This window comes from Mastigoproctus giganteus, chromosome 5 (assembly GCF_048544385.1).
Source record: "Mastigoproctus giganteus isolate SK-2022 chromosome 5, ASM4854438v1, whole genome shotgun sequence".
Classification (NCBI taxonomy): Eukaryota; Metazoa; Arthropoda; class Arachnida; order Uropygi; family Thelyphonidae; genus Mastigoproctus; species Mastigoproctus giganteus.
The window spans coordinates 17785739-17809700 of record NC_143579.1 but is presented as its reverse complement, the minus strand read 5'-3'; the positions used below and the strand labels follow the sequence as shown (position 1 = coordinate 17809700).

General features: G+C 35.5%; 1 protein-coding gene across 1 annotated transcript in view; it reads right to left on the bottom strand.

The window, feature by feature from the left end:
• LOC150085211 (dnaJ homolog subfamily C member 1) overlaps positions 1-23962 on the bottom strand; it is a 92641-nt gene that overhangs the window by 27365 nt on the left and 41314 nt on the right. Inside the window, exons 4-7 of the mRNA XM_090373100.1 lie at positions 19680-19851; positions 10775-10893; positions 8813-8958; positions 7648-7793 (exon numbers count right to left, since the gene is read on the bottom strand). Coding sequence (XP_090229226.1) covers positions 7648-7793; positions 8813-8958; positions 10775-10893; positions 19680-19851 — 583 coding nt within the window. The remainder of the gene's footprint in view (positions 1-7647; positions 7794-8812; positions 8959-10774; positions 10894-19679; positions 19852-23962) is intronic.

Here is a 23962-nt window from a genome sequence, read left to right as displayed (position 1 = left end):
AATCTTATCTGATGCAATATGTAAGAAATATTGTCATATACTTACATTATTCAGACAACAATTACCATTTTAAGGGGTGATGCACTTTCTTTGAACACCACTGTATAAAAATTATTCATGCCTATAAAAACACAGGTTGTGGCCACATAACTTCATTCCCATTTTTTAGCTTGTTCAGTGGGATAACCACATCTCCACTACTCGGGACGGCAAGTCATTGTCAGTTAGATGATTCTTTGAGATGGTACTTGGATGACATAGTGCTGGGCATTTGCAGGAGGTGCACATTGGCTTAATTTGTCATGCAGTGTTGTCTTGGTACCATGGAAGCAGTTTCAGGAGAGTGGAACCATTACAAGAAGAGCTGGCTAAGGTCACATAAGGGATGCATCAACCAGAACCCTACAATGTCCTATCCTCAACTGTCTCCTCAGGTTGTGGCAGCCACAGGTGAAAACATTTCCAACCAGACTGTGTTAAGAAGTCTCAAATCAATTGGAAGGAAGCCAGTGATTTGTATCCCATTAACACAAACCACTGCAGAGCTCACTAAAACTGGTGCCATGAACATGTGACTTGGAGCCCTGACAAATGGGGTACAGTTCTGTTCTCTGATGAGTCCCATTTTAGCCTACATACAGATTCCAGACATTATTTCATCTGGAGACAATGAGAAATGTGGTACCATTCCTGCAACATCAGAGAAAGGGACACATGATAAAGGTGATGTTCTCGTGTGAGGCAGAATAACGATCAATGGCCGCATCTCTCTTTTTGTTTTTGATAGGGGTACTGTAACTGCACAGAGATCCTAGAACCCTATGTGCAACGTTTTAGGAGTACAGTTAGATAGATTTTCTTTTTCATGCACGACAACAGCACTGCACATAGAGCACAAGTGGTGGAGGAATATCTTGAAACTGAAGATATCCAATGACTGCCGTGGACAACACGATCCCCAGAGTTAAATCCAATTGAGCATCTGTTGGGCACACTTAGGCATTGTATTGTATGCTGATAGCCAACTCCTCAGTCACTTGGTGAGCTAAGGTCTGTACTGGCAGAACAATGAGATTTGTAGCCACAGAAACTTATAGACACCCTTATATTGAGTATGGTTCACCTTATATCAAGCATGGTTCACTGTCAAGCCTGTTTAGCTATTGGAGGAGATCATACACTGTACTGATGTCCTGTGACCTTATTTTCGAGCATCTTATATCAAATTCTTAATGTGACCTTTTTGGTAATTCTTATACAACCCCTATAAATGTCCCTTATACCTGTTTGAAGTTTCTCACTGTCTCCTCATTTCATCGATATTCTATGGTACACCACTAAACCAAATTTTGTCTCGCTTCACTGCAAGCTGCACAAGTTACACCACGTTTTCTGTGTTCTGTTAATTTTGTCAAGCAGTGTATGCTGCTCAATGCTGATAAGAATATCTACTTTCAAAAACCTCTGCCCTGCCTGAAAAGACCACAGCATTCAGTGGAGAGAATGTATAGTGTGGTAAAAAAAATAAATAAATAAATTAATTGGTTATGTTATTCTACTGAAATACAGTGGGGAGTGGGGGAACTAAAATATGTTTATTAAAGATAGGCTTTTAAAGGTGTTCCAATATGTCTTTCCCAATGGTTAATTAACACTGATAAAGGGATGGGAAAAATAAAACAGGAAAATATTGCTCAGTAAAATAGAGTAGGCAACTGTTACACTCATTTAATTGACTTTACACGACTACAAAATATTATATTGGAAGTTTTCCTTCAGTATAATTTCCAATATAATAATTTTAAAAATACTACTCAGAAAATATGGCAGACAACTTTGCAACCATTTAATTAATTGTAGACTACAGAGTATTATATTGGAGGTTTTATTACATTCATCCTTCAGCTGATGTAATATGTAAGAAATATTGCCATATACTGCCATATCAGAAAGCAATTACAATTTTACTGGCAGAACAATGGTATTTGTTGCCACAGAAACTTATAGACACCCTTATAACCTTCGATTGATCAAAATAATATAAAAAATACAAAAGTGCTGTAGAAAATGTAATTTCTGCTGTAGACTGAATTAAAAAATAATTGGTCTTTATGACTAAGGTTTTTTTTTTTTTTTCTTTTAAATGTATTAATGTTATTTATATAATATTTTATTTATAAAATGTCTATGGAGCTTGGCACAAAAAGAAAAAAAAATTAAAAACCTCTCTATAAGAACTTAAAATATTGAGGCAGATGGTAGATACCAAGCTACATATTCATTTGTAACAAAACTGAATGATCCCCACCACTGCTGAAAGTTTATGCAGATCTCTTTGGAGCAATACACAGTAAGATCTTGCCATTTGTTGGGTTATGTGGTTATGTTGATGTTATCAACAGAAAATTCAAAATGGGAAGCATTCAAAGAATTAATCTTGGAACCTACTAGGCTTTACATACCAACTAAGAAATATTGTTCAAGGTTTAGGCCTAAATGGATGTCAGATAAAAATGCATGGGATACATATAAATTAATGGGTGACATAGAAGCCTACAATATATATAAGCTGGTCTGTAACCAAGTCATAAAGGAGGTAAGGAAAGCAAAGGCAGATTATGAGAAAATTTTTGGCAAAGGATGCAAAGAAAAACAGCAAACAGTTCTTTATCTAAGTAAACTCTAGAAGGAAAGGGATGAATCAGATTGGTCCACTTGATATCGATGGTTCAACTGTTGATGATCCTGCTCGGGTGGCTAACAAACTAAATGAGTATTTTGCATCTAAATTCACATATGAGGAGTTATTCAGGGAAGGGAATGCCAAAGGTGAACTAAACTCTGGCAGTGAGCTAGATGATTTTGTAATAACTGAGAGGAAAGTGGAGGATAAATTGTTGAAGATAAACATAAGAAAGGCACCCGGGGTGGATGGGATCTATCTAGTTATATTAAAGGAGGCAGCAAAGGAATTAAGCAAACCCTTAGCCATAACTATGAGAGCTTTCTTGGACTCAGAGGAGGTACTCGTGGACTGGAGATGTGCAAATGTGACCCCAATTCACAAAGGAGGATTAAAGGGCGACAAGTAATTATGGACCCGTTAGTTTAACTTCTGTTCCAGGGAAATTAATGAAGGCGCTGGTTAAAGAAGAACTGCAGGATCATCTAGACAAGACTTCAGTTATAGCTTGCACACAGCATGGGATTGTTAAGGGGAAGTCTTGTCTGACCAATTTGATTGGATACTACGATGTGGTCATAAAGCAACTGGATGCAGGGAATAACTTTGATATCATATATTTAGATCGTAGAAGGGATTTAGATACTGTTGCATGGAAGACTGCTGCACAAATTGGAGCAGTGCGGCACTGGAGGCAAATTGCTGCTATGGATAAAGAGATGGTTGAGTGGGAGAAGACAGAGAGTGGTAATCAATGGACACTGTTCTTCGTGGACTAATGTTATTAATGGAGTCCCTCAGGGTTCAGTTTGGTTCCATTGTTGTTTTCTGAATTTATAAATGATACTGATGATGGTATATCAGGCTTAATGTCCAAGTTTGCAGATGATACAAAGGTTGGCAGAGTTGTTAATGACACTAATGACAGTACGCTGCTGCAACAGGATCTAGAAAAGTTGAGCAGATGGACTGAGAGGTGGCAAATGAAGTTTAACATTGACAAATGTAAAGTACTACATATGGAAAGCAGTAACCCCAGAGTAATGTATCAACTCTGTAGTACTACACTGAAAGTGGTAGAGGATGAAAAGGACCTGGGGGTAATTGCGCAGGCAGATATGAAGTTTTCTGACCAGTGCAGACAGTCTGCAAGAGTAGCTCATGGTGTCTTGTCAATGATATACAGGAATTTTTCAAGCAGGGATAAGGAGGTGATTATCCCCTTGTATAAGGCGATGGTCAGGCCACACCTTGAGTACTGTATACAGGTCTGGAGGCTTCATTTTAAGAAGGATGTAGAGCTCGTGGAACAGGTACAGAGAAGGGCAATAAGATTAGTGAATGGAACAAAGGGTTGCTCTTAAGAAGAAAGGCTTAAGTTTTGCAGATTACAGTGTTTGGAGAATAGGCACCTGCGAGGTGATCTGATTGAGGTGTATAAAGAAGTGCATAAAGGGTCGATGTGTGGCACTCACACCACATGGAGGAATACCGCCCCTCTGTGTTACCAGGCAATACTAGGTGGTAGATGACTCTCATCAACCAATGCAATACCACCACTTTGCTTACTGGAGGCTTGAAGTAGTGGAACCCATGTTTAGTCTCCAGAGCTAAGTTACGGTCAACCCTTCTTGGGGTGAAGACCCAAGAGAACTCCAGGTCCGGATGGAATGGTTTGAGCATGCTCAATGCTGATGGAATTCTTCCTCTTGCTCAGAATAATCACCTGAGAGGACATAAATTCAAATTGAGGAAAGACAGTTGTAGGATAGATGTGCAGAAGCTTGTCTTTAGCCAGTGGATACTTGATTGGTGGAACAGATTTCCATATTTTGTTGTGGAAGTTGATAGCCTAAATAAATTTAAGGCTGAGCTGGACAGGTATTTGGAACGAAGGGAGGGGTGAAATCAGAGCTTTTTTTTTTTTTTTTTTTTTTTGGCTGATGCTGCATGCATAGGGTGCCTCTACTAATGCTAATGCTCCTGAAAATGCAGATCAACAAATGGCAATGTTAAGGGACTATATGGAAAAGAAGGGGCAGTGGCATACCAAATATTTTTGTATAAAATATATTTTATTACTGTATTAATGTTTTATAGATATTGCCTGGTCACTGAATTCTCCCACATATTTACTGAGTATATATCTTCTATATATTATTTGATTATAGAGTATGTAGCATAACTTAACTTAATCCACCTAAAAGCTCTGTGGTGTGTTTAACTTTCAATGTCTGTGGACATCGTAAATTAGGCACGCACTCAACAGTCAAAGTGATTTCTTAGGTTACTATTGACATATTAGTCACATACATACTAATTACTCCTATTTTCATGCTGATGAGTGGTCATTTTTTGCTTTGCACATTGACATAGCCATTTTTGTGCAGAAAAGTAACTGTATCTCATTATTTCACTTGTACTTTTATTATTTTTTCATTAATTTTATTGTTTCACTTTATAGTTTAAACATTTATTACTTGTGTCTTTTTTTTTTTTTTTTGCCTCTCATTAACATGATATTTCTTTTCCAACTTTCATCATTAGCTTTTACAGGGTCTGCTGGAATGTTATTATTTATATAGATAATTGTATAATGACAGCTATACTAGTTTATGTTTTATCAACAATCATGTTTAATTGTAATTGTATTACAATAGAATTAGAGATCACTTGCAGAATCACATATATGTTACACACTGGCTCACCAATTATGTGTGTGTGGGGGGGGGGGGATTTCAATGCTTTTATTTTTATATTTTTATTTCTTTCTTACTTTATCCTTTTACCTTGTTATTATTGTCACAGACGTTCTCTCAGATATGCCAGACAAGATGTATTTGCTACCTGGGAGTCTAAAATGCTGATGGAACTGATATTCGGGTGACACTCTAATATCAGTTCTATTAGCCTTGGGGTTGAGGTGGTCCTTGAGGTTGTCACAGAGATTCTCTCAGATATGCCAGCAAGCTATACTTGCTACCTGAGAGTCTAAAACGCTGATGGAACTGATATTCGGGTGACATTAAAGTCAAGTGGACCCAATTTCAGTGACGTTCAGATGGTCTGTGACGGCTAAATCCTCTGCTTGCACCTTCACGATGGTGGGACTGTTAGTAATCCTGGGTATAAACTCAATGCACAAGTACATGGTGGGTGACCACCCAGGTGTGAACCAATGTAAGCAGGGGTCGAGGTGTAGCGCCCACACCACATGGAGGAATGCCGCCCCTCTATGTTACCAGGCAGTACTAGGTGGTAGATGACTGTCATCAACCGGTGCAATACCACCACTTTGCTTATTGGAGGCTTGAAGTGGTGGAACCCATGATTAGTCTCCAGAGTTAAGTTCCAGTCAACCCTCCTTGGGGTCAACCCCGAAGAGAACTCCGGGTCCTGATGGTATTTCTCCACTTGTTCTCAAAACCTGTGCTCCTGAACTTACTCCTGTTCTTTGCTGCTTTTTTTCACTTTCTTATTCCAAAGGTGTTTTTCCTTCTGCTTGGAAATTTGCTCATATCCAACCAGTTCGTAAAAAGGGTGACAAATCCCTACCATCCAATTATTGTCCATTGCAATTACTTCTACTCTTTTTAATAAAGTAATGGAGAAATCAATTAACTGCCAACTCTTAAAGTACCTAGAAACCTTCCATCTGATCAATGATCGCCATTATGGATTCCATCAGTGTCGATCTACTGGTGATATTCTGGCCCATTTATAGAAAAATTCAATGGAAAAGTTCGGTGAAACACAAGCAGTTGCTCTTGACATCTCAAATACTTTCAATTGTGTTTGGCATAAAGGTCTTCTAAACATGCTTCCATCTTATGGTCTGCCAACTGTTTTTTGTAATTGGTTATCCAGTTTTCTCTCATCGCTCACTGAGGATGATGGTAGATGGCTCTCTGCCTTCTAACTTCTCCACTAATGCTGGCATCCTCCAAGGTTCAGTTCTTTTCCTCTTATATATTAATGACCTTCTTCCATTGACTGGAAATCCTATCCATAGTTTTGCTGATGATAGCATATTGCATTCCACTTTCCATTTTGAGAAATCGTGCCCTGCTCAATCAGCTTCAACTTCTCGAATATCTGCTACCAATTCCTTAAATGCTGATCTCCAGGTAATTCTCCAGTGGGGCAAAGACAACTTAGTTGATTTCAATCCTTCTAAAACTCAGTCTTGTTCTTATATCTCACAAAAGGATTCTTCTGCTCCTATGCTTATCTTTGGTGACACTCCAATTTCTAGGCAAGTTGATATATTTCTTTCTATTTCGCCGAGTGTGAAAGAGAAAACTTGGTTTTCTCTTTCGCTCTCAGCGTTGCTTTTCTTTCAAACAACTGTTCACTCTGTAGAAATTGCAAATCCCCCCTACCATGGAATATTTTTCCCACATCTGGGGCGGTGCCCCCAAAACCTCTCTCAGGCTTCTAGATTCCATTCAGTAGAGGGCAGTAAAGTTAACTAATGACTCATCTTTTACAGAGTCTCTCCACTCCCTGTTTCATAGACACTGTTTCTGCTGCATGCCTTTACTACAGATACTTCCATAGCCCTGTTCTTCTGAATTGGCTTCTAAAATTCCCACTCTTTCTTTCAAAACAGTCCGAACACATGCTGCCACCAGAGAACATCCATTTACTGTCCAACTTCAAACTCACAGAACCAACTTTTCATCATCCTCGTTTATTCATTCAACTGCCATTTTCTGGACCAACCTTCCTTCATACGTATTTCCGGAAAATTACAGTCTACAGAAGTTCAAGTCTAATGTCAACAAATATCTTCTCTCTTCTTTTCAACCTCCAACCCAAGCACGGTACTAAGTACTATAGGTTGTAATACCTCTCGTGTTTGAGGTTTTCATAAAAAAAAAAAAAAAAAAAAACTTGTATAAATACTAAACAGGCAAAAACCAACAGTGTTGATTTTTTATATATTATATGCCCATACATACCTCAAGTGAGTATTTTTCTGTATTTTCATAAACATAACTGTCTTCAGCTTCGTTAGAACAACTGAATGGGACATCAGCGGGTTGAAAAACAGAGGAGTAGTCAGGATAATCAAGTTTTGGTTTTGTGCATGGTTTTCTTATCCTATCTATAAGAATAAAAAAAAAAAATAATAAACTCAATTAGAATAAACCTGATAAATAACATTTTATCAGGTTTTTATCTATAGTTTATAAAATAAAGGGTTACAGTCTTTAGAATAAGGATATTAGTCGTATGAAGCATCAGGCCTGACATAGCCGAGTTGTCAGGAGTGAGAGTGCATAGCACGTGTTCCTTGTGTGGACCGGAGTTCGAGCCTGTGACTACTAAATATGATAAATATTTGTATTGACGATTTATTGTAAACTCTACTGACTTGGTTGTCGTGCTGGAGTATAAACAGAAAATTTAATTATTACCCCACACTTCTTAGAAAAAGGATTTATCCCATACTTCTGAGAAAAAGGAGTAGCAATCTTTTAGGGGCACGTGTGGGATTCACTCTTGCATGGGGTTTTCAAGTGTCAATGATGAATTTCTGAAATTAGGGTGCCTTCAAAGAAACACTTTCATTAATGTTTTGAATCAACTGTTAATAGCAACAAAGCAGTTCAATTTAATTGAGAATATTACATTTGTTTAAACCAATGTAAAACTAATTTGTTTAAACCAAATTTAAAACATAAATCAGTACAAAGAAACCAACTCTCCTACCAACCAATTACAATCACCCAAAAATATCCAAAATTCTGCCTATTTCCACACCACCAAATCCTTCAACAAATGTCCCAATCTTCTAGAAAGTCTTTCAATTAGACCTACTGCTGTAATGGATCACAGAAATGCCCTAGGAACTGAATGAAGAGCACCTAACATGCAGTTTCAGCCACACTAGGAACTCTTGATCATGAATCTCCAAATAACCCTAAAAGGATACAAGACATTCACAATTCCTGAGAAGCTTCAGCATCCAAAGACATGGTCATTTATGTGCATTTTATGACAGAAAATGTGTAGAAATAGGCAGTGAAATGGATGTTCACAAATTGTTATCAAGCTTTTAATTATTCATTAAAAAATAATAAAAAATGCTATTATAAGAACAAAAATGAAAAAAAAATGCACCTGTTTCTTCATCAGATGAACTTTCCTTTTCCTCAGATGATGGTAAGCAAATCTTGTATTCCTTCCATAGCTGATAATAAACTGGTATGGATTTTACAATGTAAAAAAGAAAATATCCTAATCTGATAAGAAGAAGATCCTGATACCTAATAATGAAACAAAAGTACGAATCAAGTAGGCTTTATTCATTATATAATATACTGTGCTAAATTTAATATTTTTATCCCTTTAATTATTGAACATATTAAGGTAGACACATACACAAGCTATGAAAAATATATAAATGAATGAGAAGCATACATACACATCTGCCTAAAAGTTTCGAATCACATTTCATTTTTCTTAATTTTCAAAGTTTTTATTAAAATAGGACCAACTTGTTTACAATTTTTATTAAAATATTTTCTATTATGTATAAAAATCAAAAAAAACTAAAATAATATTTTAAAAAATTCTAGAATATTAGAGAAAGGTGCAGAAGAATGAATGTGGTAGAACAGTGTGGATGATTGTAGAATATTCTAGAAAGTGGGAGTATTGTTTCAATATTATTGAAGATTGTAGATGATTCTAGAGTGATTTGCAATAACACAAACTGAGGAGTAAGAACTGTAACTAATAATACCAAATGCCCATCACGGTTTAGTGTAAGTTTTGTGTGTTTTGTGATAAAAATGGTGAGAAATAAGGAACTGAGTGTTGAAAAAAAGAAGTGCTTAAATAGCACTTCTTTTTATAACTCTGTATAAAGAAAATTATTTCATGAGAAGTATTAGCAAAACACCAGGTGTTTCATTTAAAGGAGTACAAACTACAATTCAATCATTCAAGGAGATTGGCATTTTAAAGGACAAACCACAACCACGACAACTGCATGTAACAATGGAAGCACAGGATAAGACCATAATACTGATTTCTAAATGCACTTGATGACTTACTGCACTTTAAAGTTGAGTTGAGTTCAATAGGAATAGAGAAATTCTCGTGTCTACATTCACTGTAAAACTTTGTCTTAAATAAGCATGACTTCATGGTTGTGTAGCAGTCTGAAAATCTTTATTAAAACCATGAAATTGAAAGAAATGGCTGGTTTGGGCTAAGGGCAATCAACATTGGATAACTGAAGAGGGGGATACACGTGCTGTGGATGGATGAATCCAAATTTGAAGTTTTTGGATCCAAGCACAGAGTTTATGTGAGATGATCGACTGAAGAAAAAAATGGAGCCACATTGCTTAGTGCCTACAGTCAAGCACAGTGGCAGTTACATCATGATCTGGGGTTGCTTATGTTTTTCTGGAGTAAGTGACATCGTCAAAATTGAAGGAATTTTAAGAAAAGAAGGCTATAAAAACATTCTTGAACATAATGCAATATTCTCTGGACTTTGACTTTGTGGAAGAAATTTTATATTACAACAAAACAATGACTCAAAGCACAAGTCTAAGCTGTGCAGGGACATTCTTACAACTAAACAACAGGAGGATGTATTGAAAATTATGGGGTGGCCACCCCAATCGTCTGACTTAAACGCAATAGGAGCTTTCGAGTTTGCTTTGCCAGTGTGTACGAAGATTACCACTATCTGGAAAAAGGTATCTGACAATAAGGCAACATTTCAAATGTCAGGGATTGCAAATAGGCATAACTATTTGATTTGGAGCTAGCCAATCTGAGGGATGCCTAGAACATGAGAGAGATATTTCTAAGGTGAATTTTTGGCAAACACAGCACCAACATACAGATATAATAAACAATAAACCAAATGAACTGGAGCACTATGACCAAACTAGTCAAGGCACCAAAATATTCTCAACCAACTGGCTGCTAAATACATAGGAAAAGGAAGTGATCAATTTATTAATTTATTTCAAAACAATATAGCTTTTTATATTAAAAATTACTATTCTTTCTTGTTAACTAATAATAATAATTATGAAAAGAAATTAAGGCATTACAGACCTAGGTTTTGGCAAATAAATTATTTGTTCAGGAATTGCAGTATTTTCTCCTTCTGCAGCACGTTTACCTTTCCTCATCTTTTTATCTTTTTTCTTCAATTTTGGTAGGAAGACTTCTTCCTAAAATAATTAAAAACATTATCATAACAGGATTTATAAATATTAATAAATTCATTTTATGCTTATGAAAATACAGTTATAATGCACATATTAAAATCACGAACAAAGGCATATCAGTAAGGTTATATAATTATAAATATTGCAAGACAATTATATACAGGGTGTTCCGAAAAGGTGTAATCAATTTTAAATGTTTGTAACAAATGTAATTTTAATGATAGAAACACAAAACCTGTACTAAATGTGAGAAAAACAGTTGAAGTTTTTACTGACATTCAACATGTGCACCACTTGTCACACGAACAAAAAAGGTGTAACCAATTTTAAACGAACAATACAAGCAAGAAGCGACTGTGAGAGCGGATAATTACCAGGACATGCTTGAGCTTTATGTGTATCCTCAATTGGATGAACTACCAAATGGGGTTATTTTCCAACAGGATGGAGCACCGCCACATTGGGCTTTGAGTGTGTGGAGGTCTCTTGATGACAAGTTTCCTGGCCATTGGATTGGGCGTGATGGTCCCATTGCATAGCCATCACGTTCATCACATTTATCCCCTTGTGATTTCTTCTTATGGGGATTCATCAAAGACAGTCTACAAGATCCCTGTTGCAGGATTACAAATGCAATTACCATGATTAAGCGTGACATCCTTGAAAAAACATGGGATGAACTTTATTACCAATTAGATATTGTTCGTGTGACAAGTGGTGCACATGTTGAATGTCAGTAAAAACTTCAACTGTTTTTCTCACATTTAGTGCAGGTTTTGTGTTTTAATCATTAAAATTACATTTATTACAAACATTTAAAATTGGTTACACCTTTTTGGAACATCCTGTATATTGTAAGCTATTCCTATTTTAAACTCCAATTAAATAATATCAATAATGTAAATGCAAAAAAGAAAGCTAACTAACAAAAACATTCAGATTAATATTATGTAAGTTTGTTTGTTATTTGGTTTTTAGGAGCATTAGCAACTAAGGCCATATTGCTCCGGGGATATGCGGTTGTCATTCCCTAACCTTTCCGAATCCTCTGTATTTGGTGGTCACGGGCTCGAACCCCGGTCTAACATTATGTAAGCTGCTACACATTAAGATGGTTTCAAGACACTCATTTGTAGATTCAGAATCAGAGTTAATATTATAGCATTTTTTTTTTTTTTTTTTTTGGAGACTAGTAGGGGGGAGGGTGCAGATTCAGGAAATGTAAATTTCTTGAAATGAAAACAAAGTAATTTTTTACTTTAATTTCTAAAAAGAATTAACTAATTTTTTTTTTACTTACAAGGATTTACAGGTGCTGTTTTTAGAATTTAGAGTGAAATACATGCAGACTGTAATTAGAAGCTGTGAAAAAAAAAAACTGATATACACATAAAAAAATAAAATTTGATATTTTCTTTTGCCTAATCTGTTTGTGTTTATTTTATGCATCTATTTCTCAACTTGGTAGAGGACAGGTAATGAGAATCTCTGTCATCAATAGAAATATACGGTGTTTTTTTTGTAAACAGCATAGGTGCCAGTACTCATTCTTTGCTATGAGGAAAAATTTTAAATTAAAAGGACATGAAAAGTACAGTACTCTAAAAAAGTATTTCCTGATATTGTTACTTTAGTAGTAATGTTTTTGGAATAACAACAACAAATTAAGTATATTAACAGAGTTTATTAAGCATAAATTTATTATTCAAGTATATAAAAAATAAGTAATGTGTAAAAAATAAGTAATAAGTAAACAATAATACGTAAAAATTTTTTCATAATAAAGTTTTTATACAATATTCCAAATTTTTATTGAGTTCTTATCCAACACACTGTGCCAACTTCTTTTCTGTTTGTGTCTGTTGCTGAATGACGTTTCCAAAGCAGCCATGAATCGACATGTTTGCTGGATCGAAGTGATAACAGGTGGGCCTACAATTTTAAGAAATCATAGTGAAGAAATTGTTTTTGTCATCAACGACGCTCTGGTTGGGGCTGACGATCAGATTCATTTGTGAAAATCCTCATTCACTTGATGAAATTGGTATCGTACTCAGAGCGTTCATCAAATGCCCTTCAATTTTTCCAAAACCGTCTTTTCGATTAGATATTCTTGAAATCCACGAATTGTATCTCTTTCATTTAACTAAAGCCTAATTGACAATTTTCTAACTTCATTTTCACCAAATGCCGACATTTCATGTTTAGAAAGTTTAATACCTTCTTCGTCCTCATTTACCTTCTCTCATCATCAATATTGTCACTAGTTCTTAAATTTGAAATTTTTTTTTAGCTGTCCAAAATGTCTTGTCATTCGGATATTCAGCTATTGTGACCACGTAAACATAGACAGGGAAAATTTATGGAAAAATATGGATAACGCACTTCCGCGAAACAACAGATGATTATTTGTCGAAGTAAAATTAAATCTCTCTCTCCTAATTCTCAAAAGGGGCACTTACAGTTGACTCACACTGGTGTCCAACCTATGGCCCCCGTAGAAAGTGAATACAGCATTTTAAATTTAGCTATTAATCAAAAAAAAAAAAATTCTTGTTAAATGTTTTGTTTAGTAAATGTACTCTTGTATTGTACTTAATAAAATTTTCGAATATTTTCAATTTTAGGTTCATCATTATTTTTATTTATTCACCTTATATTCATCTTAAGCAGTGATCCTTTCAGGTTGTAAATTTTCTAAAGTGAGCATTTAAAGGCAAAAGTAAGGTTTTTTTTTTTTGAAAAACAAAACAAAAATGATTTTTATTATTTTAATAAAATCTAAAATATAAATTAGTGACAGATTTGTTACAGATAAAAGTATTGGGAATTTGCATTTTTTATATATATAGCCTGAAAATAAAAAACGGTAACATGAAAACAGAAACTTCCTTTTACATGTAACAAGATTTGGAAAATGGAAAACATTAGTCCACGAAGAACAGTTTCCATTGATTACCACTCTTCTTCCACTCAACCATCCCTTTATTCATAGCAGCAACTTGCGTTTAATGCCATACCGCTCCAATTTGTACAAGTCTTTTATATGCAACAATATCATAAGCTTTCCTGAAATCCAAGTATATGATATTAAAATTATTTTTTGCATCCAGTGGCTTTTGGCTTTGTGACTGCATCATAGTATCGAATCAAATTGTTCTGACAAGATTTCTCCTTAACTAACCCAAGCTGTGTCTGAAGTACAACTGCGCTCCCGTTTAGATGATCCTGCATTACTTCTTTAACAAGTGAATCCATATTTAGTCAGGAAAACAGAAGTTAAGCTAATTGGCCAGTAATTACTCATGTCACTCTTTGATCCCCCCCCCCTTGTGAACTGGGGATATATTTTCACATCACCAGTCTGCAGTTTGAATTCCCCTGAATCCAAAGATGCTCTCATAATTATGGCTAAGGGTTTGCTTACCTCCTCTGTTGTCTCCCTTAAATAATTTGATAGATCCTATCCACTCCCAGTGACTTTCTTATGTTTAACTTCAACAATTTCTCTTTCAATTTCCTCTCAGTTATTAAAAAAATCATTTAGCTCCCTGTTAAACTTCAATAAACTTCTGGCATCCACTTCCCTACAGGATTCTTCACATGTGAATGTAGATGCAAAATACTTATTAAATTTTTCAGCAAACCTGGGACAACAGTGGTTCAATGTGATGCATCCCCTTCCTTCTAGTGTTCACATAAGTAAAGAAGTGTTTGCTGTTTTTCTTTGCATTCTTTTCCAAATATTTCTCATTATGTGCTTTGGCCTACCCAAACTCCTTTGTGACTTGAGTGCAGACTAGTTTATATCAACCATAGGCTTCTGTATCACCTGATAATTTATATGCATCCCATGCATTTTTCTTCTCTGGCACATGCCTTATTAGCTCATCTGACAACCAGTTAGGTCTAGGCCTTGAAGAGTATTTCTTGGTTGGCATGAAAAGCCTAGTAGCTTCTATAATTATTTCCCTGAATGCTTCCTATTTATAATTTGTTGTTGGCAACAGTATTAGTTGGTTCCACTGTATAGAATTTAAAAACTGTCTGGCATCATCCACCTCCTTTACAAAATCAAAAACTCTTCCCTTTACCCTTGATGGTAGTTATTTCTTTAGTAAATCCCACATCAATACACTGTGTTCTCTACCATTTAGCGGTTCTTTTATCTAGAGATTCTTAATGTATGAAGAATCCCCGCAGATAAAACAGTCAACCAATAAATCCATAAAAGTCTTGCTAGTGTGTGAGTGTAGGTGGCAACGAACATGTAGAGTGGTTCTCTTCAAGATGCCTGGTCAGCATGAAGAGGAAAAGACCAAACCCTCCAGCAATGAGAGCACAACAATACAAATGGCCCTCAGTCCCCAGCAGCTTTCACTCTCCCTCTTACGGCAGCGAGAGGATCAGAGTGGAAGCAGAGGGTGCTAAGAATCTCTGGGTACGACCAGGCTGCCATGCACGGAAATTGAACTTGGCCTGTTATAACGTACGATCACTCATCGGTGAAGACAGGATATTAGAGCTGGAAAAGGAATTAGAAAATGTGAATTGGAATATCATCGGTTTGGCTGAAACAAGAAGAAGAAATGAATCACTTATAAGTTTATCAAGTGGAAATCTGCAGTACACCAATGGAAACAGTGAAAGGAGTGAAGGTGGAGTTGGGTTTCTGGTCCATAAAGATTTTAAAAACAACATTTTGGAATTCAAAAGTACATCACCAAGGGTGTCAAGATTAATACTCAAGATTTCTAAGAGGTACAAGCTAAAGATTATAATGATTTATGCACCAACATCGAGCCATGATGATGAAGAGGTTGAAGAAATGTACACTGAAATTGAGAGTCTTCTAGATGAGCAGAAAACCCACTACACTATTATTATGGGGGACTTCAATGCTAAGGTTGGAAAAAGGCAAAACAGCGCAGAAAGAGGAACTATAGGAAATTTTGGAATTGGTGAAAGAAATAAAAGAGGTGAAAGACTTGTGGAATTTGCAGAATCTCAGGGACTGTCAGTAATGAACACTTTTTTCAAGAAAAGGGTGAACAGAAAGTGGACATGGAAGAGTCCAAATGGATTAACAACTAATGAAATCGACTTCATCCTCACTAACAGAAGATATATTGTGAATGATGTTACAGTCCTGAATAAGGTAAATGTTGGAAGTGATTACAGAATGGTAAGATGTACACTTGATATAGATGTAGGAAAGGAAAGGAAAAAACTGACTCGAGTAAATAATACAAAGGTCTTTGAAATAACAGAGGAGGAGAAAAAGCAGTATGTACTGGAACTTAAGAACAAGTTTGAGCTTCTGCAGACTGCTCAGGACCAAGATATCGATGAGGAATATTACAACTTTCTGAAAGTGATAAAGCCCAAGAAACCTATAGGGAAACAGAAATCCAAAGAAGAAAAAATTAGTCAAGAAACACTTGTCATGATGAACCAAAGACGACAAATGAAGAGCAAGAAAAACACTGACAGGGAGAAAATTGAGTATACTGAGTTATGCAAAGCCATTAGAAAGAGACTCAGAGAGGACATAAGAAGATTTAACACAAGAAAAGTAGAACAAGCATTAAGGGAAAACAAAGGATTTAAATCAGCAGCCATGAGCAGTAATACAGAAAGACAAATGATACTGAAACTGAAGAATAGCGATGGTGTACTTATAAACAGCAGAGAAGGCATAATTCAAATAGCAGAAGACTACTATAGAGAATTATACAAGGAACAAGGGAATGATACCAGCAGTGGGGAAGATGGATTGCAAAGTAGCAACACATACGACATACCCGATATTCTTCCTGATGAGGTAGAACATGCATTGAAGAAAATGAAGAATCGGAAAGCCCCGGGGGAAGATGAAGTTACTGTAGAGTTGTTAAAATTGGGAGGAAGAGACATAACACAAAAACTGGCAAGGCTCTTCACAAAGTGCATTAGAAAAGGTGTGATGCCTAAGCAGTGGAATAATGCAATCATAGTTTTGCTGCATAAGAAAGGAGATAAATCAGAAATTGGAAATTATAGACCAATTAGCTTGTTATCCCATATCTACAAGTTGTTCACAAGGGTCATTACTAACAGATTAGAAAGAATACTTGATGAGAATCAACCGAAAGAGCAAGCTGGCTTTAGGACAGGATTCTCAACTATGGATCACCTTCACGTAATATCACAGCTAATGGAGAAAGCAAATGAATATAAAACACCATTATGCCTGGCATTTGTGGATTATGAAAAGGCATTTGACTCCATACAGCATAAGGCAATGTTTCGGGCACTGGAAAGACAAGGCATAGATACCCCATATATTATGATTTTGAAGGAAATATATGAGAACGCTACCTCCTTTATTAGACTAGACAAAAACAGTAGCAAATTTAAAATTGAGAAAGGAGTTCGACAAGGAGACACAATATCTCCAAAGCTGTTTACTGCTGCCCTTGAAGCTTTCAGAAGATTAGACTGGTCGCAGAAAGGAGTCAATGTGAATGGAGAATACCTTAACCATTTACGATATTGTGGTCATAAGCCACGATCCCAAAGAATTAGAGGAAAATCTTAATCAGTTATGCAGAGTTAGTAAGGATTTTGGACTAAAGATGAATATGGCTAAAACAAAAGTAATGATGAACAAGTATGCCACAGAAAGGGATATAATGATTGAAGGAGCAGTAATTGAAAAGGTGGAGTCATATACTTATCTGGGACAAGTTATTAGCTGTAATAATGATAAATGGCTGGAAGTCAAGAGAAGAATAAATTTTGGATGGATAGCATTCAGGAAATATAGTCACATACTGAAGAGCAATATCCCAGTTTGTCTGAAACGTAAAATAATGAATCAATGTATACTCCCCACCATGACTTATGGAAGTGAAACTTGGGCACTCACCAAAAGAATGGAACAGAAGCTAAGAACTACACAGCGAAGAATGGAACGAATTATATTGGGAATCAGACTGTTAGATAAGAAGAGAAACACATGGATTAGGCAGCAAACTCAAGTAAAGGACATTCTTATCAAAACTAAAGAACTAAAATGGTCTTGGGCAGGACACATAGCTCGAAGACATGATGACAGATGGACTAAGAAAATAACAGAATGGTACCCAAGAGGAGCTAGAAGAAAACCTGGAAGACAAAGGCGGAGATGGATAGATGAAATTCATGAGTTTTTGAGTAGTAAATGGATGGCCAGTGCTCAAAACAGAAGGAACTGGAAAGTTGCTGGAGAGGCCTTCATCCTGCAGTGAATTGAAAATGGCTGATGATGATGATGAGTGTGTGAGTGATTAACCAACAAGTTGCAGTCAATATCTGGAAATTTAAAATCTCTCATTATAAGACATTCTGATCTACTGGCCCACTCTATTTCTCTGTTTAGTATACTCCTCACAGCCATTAAATCAATAGCACTTTCCTACTCTCATTTTTCCCAGTGCTTATGTCACACCAAAATAACTCAATATTGCACTGGTAACCCATGGCAACTGGATGCACTGCCTTAGATTTTATGTGCTTCTTATCTAAGAACATAACTTCTCTCTCCCCTATCCCATCTGTCATTTCAAATATTCGAATTTCACATCCCTTCTATCTGAGTAACACCATATCTGATATCTCAACAATGTCCGTATTTGATGACTTTACAACCTTCAAATTCATAAAATTTATTACTACGCTCCTAATATTAGTGTTTATACAAGTATACATTATTATTATTATTATTATTATTATTATTTGGTTTTTAGGAGCATTAGCAACTAAGGCCATATTGTTCCGGGGATATGCAGTGGTCATTCCCTGACCTTTCTGCATCTTCTGTATTTGGTGGTCACGGGCTTGAACCCTGGTCTAATCAATTAGACCGGGGTTCGAGGGTTAAACTCGGTCTACACACTGCAGGAGCAGCAGTGCATAGCACTGCTGCGCCTGCCCACCTGGCTACAGAGGCACCACAAGTATACATGCATCTGGTCTTACTGTTAGTTATCCTAACACAGCCTATATATTTGCTTGTTCTATGATGACTTACAACAGACCTTTTAATCCGCACATAATCCCCAGGACCTTGTTCTCCCCCCAAGCTAGCAATTTTCTGACCAAGTTAACACAGTCTCAATAGCTTCAGCAAATATTCTTGCACCCTTTCTATTTAAGTGTATCCCATCCCTGTAGAAGCAGCTTTCCTGTTAACAATTGCAGACCATGCTGGGAAAAGTTCTACCCCATGAGCCTTGCACAATCTCTCTAGATTGAATTGATTGGCTAGGCTCTCATCATTTACTCCCACTCCTATCGTGTCTGGGCAGATTGCAGACACTTCCAAATTTAACCACAACTCAACTTTTTTTTTCAACATTGCCCTGTACTTGTTAAGTAAGTAAGTCTGCAAACCTCCTATTCTTGATGTCATTAGTGCTGTACAACAATATCATCTTTTGTGCCCTTAATTGGTGATATTTGCTTTACAATGTCATTAACTTTTGTTCCCTGATAGACATACCTTGGTATCCACCTATCCTTTTTGTACAATATATTTCCCCATTTCCCTAATAATAGACACCAAGAACATCGACCCTACTTTTTAAGCTCTCATAAACACCCATCAGAACGCTGAGTTGTTGCCTAATTTCTTCACACACTCTGCACTGAACACAAAGGTATCTCCCTTGGCTGTATCATATACTGTTCCATATATTTTATATTTGAAAACTTTGACATTAATAAAGAGATTTATGCTATAAACATCTTATTATATAAAAATTTACCAGCTCATATTTTCTTTCCAAATATATTGACCATGCCACAAGATATTGGCCTAATGTAACCAGAACAAAAATAAAAAGGATGCTCTCCCATATTCCCATCTTTCGAACGTGCCTGTAATAGTACACTGGCTGTCTCCAGTCAGGCAATCCATTTTTGAGAATAAAATCATATCTAAAAAAGAAAGTAATTCTGGTTAAAAGATATTAAGAAATGCATAGTAGCAATTCACATAATTATGTGAATGGCTATCTGATCATTAATTAAACAATCAACTAATAAATGTTATAATTATATTTGCTCTTGACTGAAACTTCAGCCAGGAAACTTAATAACAGTGATAATCCACAAAAGAATTCTTAAGTTAACATCTTAAGATTATCCATGATCACTAGTATTCCCACAGGAAAAAATATATATATATTAAATTTTATAAAAATACAAGTCTTAAATCCAAAGAACAAAATATAGCCTTTCTTGCAGTGGCACTTAAAACTACATTTACAATGTAAGTGTTATCAAAAGTTCAAAGTATCTTGCCAAGCAAGGTATCTGTTCAAATACATATATTAATTACTTTGGCATTCAAAAGGATAAAATGGCAGATAAAGCTTTTGCTGTATTTTTAAAAATGAAATATTTATGACATCCAGTAATATACATACATTTTACAAATCAAACAAATAAATAAGAAAAATCAATTACTATGCATTACAATATTTAATTATGAAATACTAGAGGGATCAAAATATACTTGAGGCAGTTGTAAATGAATTTAACCTATTAGCTGGTGTGTTAAGTGTATTTAAAAAAAAAAAAAAAAAAAAAATATTCTTGTTTATACTCCGGCATGACCACCAGGTCAGTGGAGTTTACAATCAATACAAATATTAATTGTATTTAGCAGTCACAGGCTTGAACCCTGGTCCATTTGAAGAGGGTATGTTACTGCACTTGCACTCTTGATCACTCGGCTACGTCAGGATTAAGTAGAAACCTTTGTAGAAAGTAACTTTTTGAAAACTAGAAGGGCTCGTCCAAGATATACGAAAAAAAAAAAAAAAAAGTAAAACTTTAAATTTGAATATGTATATCAGAATCACATAAGCATGAATTGCCGACCACTGCTAAGGTAACTTTCCATAGAGTTTTGGTTTCCTTTATTTTTTTTGCCCACTTTTCTGCTCAATTTTTGGCTACAGTAGTTGGGACTTTTTTTTTTTTTGATAAAATTGTTGTTTTTAATGATGAATTTTGATCTTATTACAGGATTTCTGGAAGATATTTTTAATGCAGAAGTTCAAATCAAATGAATTTGCAGACTTTGCCATATTCAATTTTCAATCATGGGAATCATTCCACTCTCATTTAAGATCAATGCCAAGCACTTGATGGTAAGACTTGCCCTTAAATTCAACTTAAAGACAAATACAGTTCTACACGGTTCTGCTTAAGTTGCTAATATTTTTATATCTTTTTAACTTGTGCAGCATTACCTGAACAGATGAATTCACTATACATTTAAAAATCTGAAACACTGCCAAGGCAGCTATTTCAAGGCTACTGATTTTTTTGCAGTGTGGTCTCTAATTAGCAAACATATGACAAACTGTGAATGATTTTACTTCCATATAGCCCAAGGGTTCCCAACCTTTTTTTTGCTTGTGGACCCCCTGAGTCCTAACTTTACGTATGTGGACCCCATATACACATATGTAACATTCCTAAATGAAATATTTATTTGTAGTTAGTAAAAGCTAATAATTAAACAATTCCAATATAATATAAAAAATGTAAATTACAAATTTTGAAAATTTTAATTGATAAAACTGAAACATTTTTACTTGTAATGACAGAATTAGTAAAAAAAAAATTTTAAAAAAATACTATTTCAAACAACATATATAAATTTATTCCTAAGGCTATTAAATAGGATCCCATTAAATAGGCCCTACTAATGAGATCCTTGTGGCTGATGTTTTGATATTAGCATTTTAATATCTGGCTCCAATTTTGTGAATCAGATGCAGATCACCTCTTTTTACTATAGCAAGTCTATTACGATTTTTTGTTAACAACTGTGTTACACGACTAAAGCCAGATTCCACAAGATAAGATGATGGGAAAACAATGACATACATTTTAGTTTTCTCCTATAAGAGAGGATATTTACATGCAATGTCACTATTCTTCCATACATCATGCTTTCCTTTTTTTGAATAGACTTCGGACTGTCTCATCAGACCGCAATTCAACAAGTTCCTCTTGTAAATCAATTTCAACATCAGCAACATTTATCTCAAATGGAATCAGCACCCAATCTGGGATGTTCAGTTCTAGTAGGTCCTTGAGCCGAACTTGCATGTCTTCATAATTTTTTTTTTAATGATCAACATACACAACACAATCATCATCTTTTAAATCAATGCTAACTGAAGCAAGGTTTGGAAACTGGTCAAACGCACGGCGTGATATATTAAGATTGTACAATTTGAGTTTTCCTAGGAATGCATTAATGGCTTCTTTGCTAGATATTAAATCACAATTATGTCCTTGCTGCAGCTTATTAAGAGAATGCAGTTTTCAAACACATCTGAGAGCTAAAATATGTCTGTTTTCATGGCAACCAACTGTTTTCCAATCTCCTTTTTGTTTATAAATGATACAATACTGTCCCAAAGGACGACGAAGCAACGAAGACAATTGCCTTTAGACAACCATCGCACCTCTGTATGCAGTACAAGACGGTCAAATCCTTCTTCATTTTCATCTCAAAATTTGCGAAAGATACGATCTTGAAGAGCATTAGCCTTAATGAGGTTGACAGCTTTTATTACAAGAGTTAAGGCTTCATGAAGATGTCCACTCAATGTCTTTGCCACTAGATGTTGGCAGTGAATCACGCAATGTATGCAAAATACTTTTGGCAATGCATTTTTTAAATGAGTGATAAACCCTCTGTACCTACCGACCATGGAAGGAGCGCCATCAGTAGCACAAGTCATTAAATTTTTGAGTGGAATATTTTTTTCTCTAAAATAAGACTGGACTCCCTTAAATATTGTTTCACCTTTAGTATCTGTTTTGAGGAATCTTGCAAAAAACATTTCCTCTCTGAGTTGATTATCATCCATACATCTTACATATGCCAATAAAAGTGCTTCATTGCCCATCAAAGTTGATTCATCGAGTTGCATTGCAAACTGTTTCACTCGTAATTGAGCAATAAGTTGATTTTCTACATCTTCCGACATTTCATCAATGCGTCTGGATATTGTATTATTGCTCAAAGGAAGGTTATCGGTAATTTCACGTGCATTTTTGTTTAACATTGTTGAAATTACAACTGATATCGAAGGCAAGATGACAGTTTCACCAATGCTATGTGGCTTTCCAGATTTTGCTATTATTTTGCTGATTTCATATGATGCTAATAAACCGGTATCTTTATTAGCGGTTTATTAGCAGTTTATTAGCTTTATCTTGTTTACTAAAAATCTGATCCAATTTGTTTCTTCCTTGAAAATTGTCTTGTAGTTTTTGGAAATACTCCACTGATTTATTTTTCTTTTCGCTGTGCCTTATCTCCAAATGGTGACGAAGCTTATTTGGCTTCATGCTATCATTAGACAGCACAGTCATACATATAAGACACATTAGTTTTGTGATATTCTCTGGTGATTCAATAAAACCATACGACAGATATTCGGCCGAATATTGTCTTGTTTTCTTCTTTGCATGAGTCATGGGTAATCTGAAAACAATAATAGTATTATTAACCTCATTTAATGTTGGAAATGCTTGTAGGTACTAATGGAAATATAGTTCACTAGAACAATAACGTTCAATAACACAAACAATGGATTTCACCACCAATGGTGAAACCACGACGATGGCGATTACTCACTATGGAATGAAATGACTGCCTCTGACTGACTGACTCTTTCTAGATTAGTCAGTGCTTAAATAATGTTTTCTTCTTTGAAAATTTTCTATGGAAAGAAATTTTTTTTTGCGTCAACTAAAGAAGGTTCCAGAAAATACGAGTATCTTCTAACTGCGAATTTCTGGACTTTTCTATGACTTTAGTTTATTTTATTATTATTTTTATTTAACAAATTATTTTATTTATAATATTTTATCATGAACCCCTTAGCCCATATTATGGACCCCTGAAATACAATTTTTTTCTTGTGGACCCCCTCAAAGCTTCTATGGACCCCTGGGAGTCCATGTGGACCCCGGTTTTGAAACGTGAATTATAGCCAAATGTCCCCAGAATTAA